The sequence below is a fragment of the Pseudorasbora parva genome, chromosome 11, assembly GCF_024679245.1.
Source record: "Pseudorasbora parva isolate DD20220531a chromosome 11, ASM2467924v1, whole genome shotgun sequence".
NCBI classification, from domain to species: Eukaryota; Metazoa; Chordata; class Actinopteri; order Cypriniformes; family Gobionidae; genus Pseudorasbora; species Pseudorasbora parva.
Genome location: NC_090182.1, coordinates 2,593,334 through 2,599,333, shown reverse-complemented (window position 1 = coordinate 2,599,333; position 6,000 = coordinate 2,593,334). Strand labels below are relative to the sequence as shown.

The 6,000-nt window shown below is 38.2% G+C and overlaps 1 protein-coding gene across 1 annotated transcript; it reads left to right on the top strand.

The window, feature by feature from the left end:
- Positions 1-499: 499 nt before the first annotated feature.
- Positions 500-4,667, top strand: LOC137092975 (nuclear factor 7, brain-like). Its single transcript, XM_067457567.1, has 6 exons — positions 500-895; positions 2,502-2,597; positions 2,710-2,940; positions 3,051-3,073; positions 3,156-3,274; positions 4,117-4,667. The coding sequence occupies exons 1-6, from the start codon at positions 500-502 to the stop codon at positions 4,665-4,667; spliced, it is 1,416 nt and encodes a 471-aa protein (XP_067313668.1).
- The last annotated feature ends 1,333 nt before the right edge of the window (positions 4,668-6,000 follow it).

Here is a 6,000-nt window from a genome sequence, read left to right as displayed (position 1 = left end):
AGAGTCTGGAGGAGAGCCCCCTAGTGGAGATCATGAGCACTACAGCTGGAGGATGAGACAGTCCTTTGATGAACTGCTAATGTCTCATACTATAAGACTATCAAATTTGTTTTATTTTTGTTGTCAAATTATGCCACTGTACATTTTTATATAAATGACTTAGTGTTATGAACAGTCTTAAAGAAAGAAAAGATGACTAGCTTGTGATTAGTTTTAGTGGTTTATGTAACCGGCCCCAGAAGGTCCAAAAGTTCACCAGAGATTCCACCCTCTAATAAAACCATTATCAGGAAGTGACTAGACTTTTTATTTCTACCTTTCATTTTTACTGAAAGCTAAAACGAGTCGGTGTTGTGAAGAACAGAGGACGACGATTTGCATTAGGATTTTTGTGTATTTCTAAATTAGATTTTTATTGTAATCGTTATTTACTTTTCAAACCAAATTTTAGAAAGTGAAAGATAATTGTAGATTACTGGATCTTTTACAAGACGAGGGAATGGATTCAAAATCTGCTGAAGATCCTACTTGTCCTATTTGCCTTGAAATCTTCAAGGTTCCTGTTTTTCTGTCCTGTAGTCACAGTATTTGTAAAGAGTGTCTACAACAGTTCTGGAAAACTAAGGAAACTCAGGAGTGTCCCGTCTGCAGGAGAAGATCCTCAAAACGTGAACCGCCAGTTAATCTAGAGTTAAAAAACTTGTGTGATTCATTGATAAAGGAGAGAAATGAGAGGCGTTCATCAGAGTCTGAGGAGATCTGCAGTTTACACAGTGAGAAACTCAAACTCTTCTGTCTGGAGGACAAACAGCCTGTGTGTTTAGTGTGCAGAGACTCGGAGAAACACGCCAAACACACATTCAGACCCATCAGTGAAGTGGTTTCATCTCACAAGGTAAGACAAATGTCTCTCATTTCATGTGATAAATACAGTGATAAACACACAGGAATATTTGTGTATACAATAGACTAGTAACCTATTTACTTAGACTAATGTAACCGCATTGGTACAAAACATTTTTGGAAAAAATAGATATGTCATGGGTTATGAAATCAAGCTCTAGGCCTACAGACGCTTCTACACACATTTGTGTAAGAATGGGTCGCTCTCAGGAGCTCAGTGAACTCAAGCGTGGGGCCGTGATAGGTTGCCACCTGTGCAATAAGTCCATTCCTGACATTTCCCAACTACTAAATATTCCACGCTCAACTGTTAGTGGGATTATAACAAAGTGGAAGCGATTGAGAACAACAGAATCTCAGCCACAAACTGTTAGGCCACATAAAATCCCAGAGCGGCGTCAGCACATGCTGAGGGTCACAGTGTGTAGAAGTTACAAACTTTCTCCAGAGTCAACAGCTCCAGACCTCCAAACTTCTGTGGCCTTCAGATGAGCTCAAGAACAGCGTAGAGAGCTTCATGGAATGGGTTTCCATTGCGAGCAGCTCATCCAAGCCTTACATCACCAAGAGCAATGCAAAGCGTGGGATGCAGTGGAGTAAAGCAGCCGCCACTGAACTCTAGAGCAGTGAGACGTGTTCTCTGAGCGACCAATCACGCTTCAGTCTGACAATCCAATGGACGAGTCTGGGTTTGGCGGTCGCCAGGAGAACGGGACTTGCCTGACTGCATTGTGCAAAGTGTAAAGTTTGATTGAGGGGGGATTATGATGCGGGTTGTTTTCCAGGGGTTGGGCTTGGCCCCCTTAGCTCCAGTAAAAGGAACTCTTAATGCTTCAGCATACCAAGACATTTTGGACAATTTCATGCTCCCATCTTCGTGGGATCAGTTTGTGGACGGCCCCTTCCTGTCCCAACATGAATGCGCTCCAGTGCACAAAGCGTCGCTCCATAAAGACATGGATGAGGAGTTTGGTGTGGAGGAACTTGACTGGCCTGCACAGAGTCCTGAGCTCAACCCGATAGAACAGCTTTGGGATGAATTAGAGCGGAGACTGAGAGCCAGGCCTTCTCGTCCAACATCAGTGCCTGACCTCACAAATGAGCTTCTAGAAGAATGGGCAAAAATCCCCATAAACACACTCCTAAACCTTGAGGAAAGCCTTCCCAGAAGAGCTGGAGCTGTTAGAGAGGGTGAACCGACTCCATATTAAACCCTACGGATTAACAATGGGATGGCATTAAAGTTCATGTGCATGTAAAGGCAGGCGTCACTAAACTTATGGCAATATAGTGTACTTTCAGTTCCTGTATTTGCATTTGTACAACCACAAATTTACAACTGCATGGATATAATAATTAAGTAATAATTAAGAATTGGCCATTGCAAAAAAACACATTTGTTTGGTGATTTTTTGATGTTTATCATTTGCAGCTAAATCATTTAAAGATATATGTCCTGCCATTTTCAGGCACAAATGCTTCTGAGATTAACACATTCAGCATAAAAATATGAATATAACAATAAAAACATCCAGACACACAATGTTTAAACCTCTTAAAGCTTCATCAGTTTCACAGATTTTCATCTTAACCTGTAGGAGGAATTTAATACAGCGCTGACGTCCTTACAAAACAAGCTCAAACATGGAGAAGAAATGAAAGGAGAGTGTGATAAAACAATCCAACACATCGAGGTGAGGATGTGTAAAGAGTTAAACACTCAACATTCACACACAGTTTATTATTGACACTAGTGGAGTGTGTGTTCACACAGAGCTGACTGAAGTGAATGTGATGTGATTTCAGTCTCAAGCTGAGCACACAGAGCGTCAGATTAAAGAAGAGTTTGAGAAGCTTCATCAGTTTCTCAGAGACGAAGAAGAAGCTACAATCACTGCACTGAGGGAGGAAGAGGAGCAGAAGAAGCAGAGGATGAAGGAGAAGCTGGAGGAGATGAACACACACATCTCAGCTCTTTCACACACAATCAGAGACATGGAGGAGACGATAAAAGCCAATGACGTCTCGTTTCTAAAGGTGACCAATCAATCTGGCTTCATTCTTTGAGCATAAAACAACTTGAGCCTCACTGACAATGAGAGTGTTTGATAAGATATTAACATGTTTTCAAACTCTATATTTTCCAGAACTTTAACGCCTCAATGGAAAGGTGAGTGAGCTGCTCGTATCTCTTCTCTCAGTGGATCTGAACTCAAATTCACTGCAGTTCTGACTCCTGAATGTTCCTCCAGAGTCCAGATCCCACAGCCGGATCCACGGATGAGTTCTGGAGCTTTGATTGATGTGTCCCGTTATCTGGGTAACCTGCGGTCCAGAGTCTGGAAGAAGATGCTGGAAACTGTCCAACACAGTGAGTCTCAGCAGATCTGACACCAGCGCAAAACATCCTTCAGATAGAAACACACACAACATTAACATCTGATAGAAATATATTTAATAATCACTCGAGTTTCTGAGTGAATCTGAACTGTATTTCAGAAGATCATCAGATCATACAGTGAACTCATAATGACTACAGAAGTCTGTTCCTCATGGTCTCTGCTTATGTATTAGGATACAATAGTGTTTATTGAATATGATATTAAACCTGAAGCCTCAATCCATTCTGACAGAAACTGACAGACCATTGTCCTGATAGCAGGATTTATGATCGCTTTCCTATAGTGTATGATATACAGAAAAATATACAGGTTTGTATTGAACATTTATGGAGCAACAGATTTTGTGTGAAAATAAATCATAAAAGTGGTTTACTTTATTAAAAACATTTAAAATGTATGAGGTGTCGAGGGCCACACATGGGGCAAAAGGCACAGTATTAATACAAATACTTTAGCTAAAATAATGTTTTATTTAATACCTGTTCAAAACAATCACTTTAGCAAAGTTTGAACATGTTTCTGTTTATTTTGATGAATAAAATAATACATTTTTGATTAATAAATATGCTGTCTATAGAAATATATCTGAAAAATATAGAAACAAAATCTTTTAAATAAGAAAAGATTCTGAAAACATTGAAGGAGATCCCATAATAATTTAATATATATTTACAGTAATAACAATAACTTTTATATTAATAATAATAATATTTGTCATGATAGCAGGATTAATAGAAAGTCTTTATATGTGTTTTATATTTACATTTCTGATCATATTTCATCCTGTAATCTGATGTTCTTCTCTTTGCAGCTCCGTTGACTCTAGATCCAAACACAGCAGATCCTGAGCTCACACTCTCGTCTGATCTGACCAGTGTGTGTGTGTCGGTCAGTGATGGAGATAAAACACTTCCTGATAATCCAGAGAGGTTTGACTGGTATCCATGTGTCCTGGGATCTGAGGGCTTTAACTCAGGAACACACTGCTGGGATGTGGAGGTCGGTGACAATACAGACTGGAGTCTTGGAATAACCACAGCATCAAACCAGCGGAAGGGACTGGATTTCTTTCACTCTAATGTCTGGTGTGTGTGGCACTGGAACAGCAAATACTTCTCTCAATCCCCAGATCAACCCCGCACTGTCTTTCCTGTTAAAGTGAATCCTCAGCGTGTGAGAGTTCAGCTGGACTATGACAGAGGAACAGTGTCATTCTCTGATCCTGTAACTAACACACATTTACTCACATTCAGGACGTCCTTCACTGAGACTGTCTTTCCATTCTTAGGTAATCACTGCAGAACTTCCCCTCTGAGGATCTTACCAGATAAACTGATTATTTCAGCAGAAAATCACAGTTAAATCTGATTCTGCTTCCAGATCAATGGGTTATTGATGTGATATGATAAAAATTAATATAATTAGTATTGTCATAATTTAAAATGCAGTGAATGGTTAAACATTTATTTGTCTTATGGACCTGTTGTTATAAAAACTGCTTTGTCTTTTGATTCTTTACATTTTTGAGCCCAATCTCAGAATTGTCCTGTGGTGTGACCGTCTCAAGCATGGGTCAGTAAACTACAACTTTCATAAATTAAAAAGAAAAAGAAAAAGGAAAGCATAAACATAATCTGGGGCAGGGTGATTACAGTTTTTTGAGGACTTTGTTGTTTTGTCTTGGATTTTAATTTCTTGAAATATGAACTGAATTTAGAAATGCTTGGCTGTGTTTAATAAACTAAATGTATTTTTGAAATGAAGACGGCGTTTGGAGTGGAGTGTGTGTTAAATAATCACTGTTCCCTGAATCAACGGCTCAATACAAGAGGTCGACCTAAGAGTTCACTGTAAAAAATCCCCATAACATTTACGGTAAAACAAACGGCAGCTGTGGTCGCCAGAACTTCACCGTAAGAAATACGGTAGCAACATTTAAGGTTTTAAAGATGTAAGTTAAATTTACAGTAAATAACTGTATTTCATTCACTGATTACCAACCTATTGAAATGCTAATATCTGTAATGTACCTTTGATATACACTGACAACCAATCACAGTGGAGATGAGAGTCACATGACGAATCAAAGCTCAGGAGGATAACGCTAATATATCAAAGGTGCCCAGTGTCATTCACACAAACACTAAACACCGGCCCATGACACTTTAAAAATGCAATAAACATTAATTTAACAACATTACATTTAACATAAAACCCTAATGAACATAACTGGTTAGAAAAAAACTAAGAAAAAAAGAGTAATTTCAGTGAAAATACATCAAATGTGAAGTGTCATGCAGGCAATTCTGGGAATATCAGTTTACGTTTTTTTCACTGTAAATTACACAATCACTTCTTTTTCACTTCTAAAAACTGTAAATTTAATGGTATTTTACTGTAAAATGTAAGTTTAGATTATGGTTATTCATTGTATAATACGGAAGCTTACCATTAATTGGTTTCAACCGTGTGTAATACAATTATTATTATTATTAATATTATTATTTTTTATTTATTTTTTTGCAGCCTAAAATACGACAAAAAGTTTGTCTTTTTGTTAAATAAAGAAAACAAGGATGTTCTGCCGTCTCACAATACTTGAAGCACAGACGTGAGAAATGTATAAAATAATTTAAGTGTCTAATTTTAAAGTTTGGGAGAAAGAGAAGCAGATCTAAATAAGCGTTAGGCCTAC

What these genes read in the sequence shown, in the direction of transcription:
- LOC137092975 (XM_067457567.1), top strand. Translation starts at nt 500, where the DNA reads ATGGATTCAAAATCTGCTGAAGATCCTACTTGTCCTATTTGCCTTGAA. An exon ending in ATGACGTCTCGTTTCTAAAG is followed by an intron (nt 2,941 to 3,050) that starts GTGACCAATCAA and finishes TATATTTTCCAG; the next exon opens with AACTTTAACGCCTCAATGGA. An exon ending in GCTGGAAACTGTCCAACACA is followed by an intron (nt 3,275 to 4,116) that starts GTGAGTCTCAGC and finishes TTCTCTTTGCAG; the next exon opens with CTCCGTTGACTCTAGATCCA.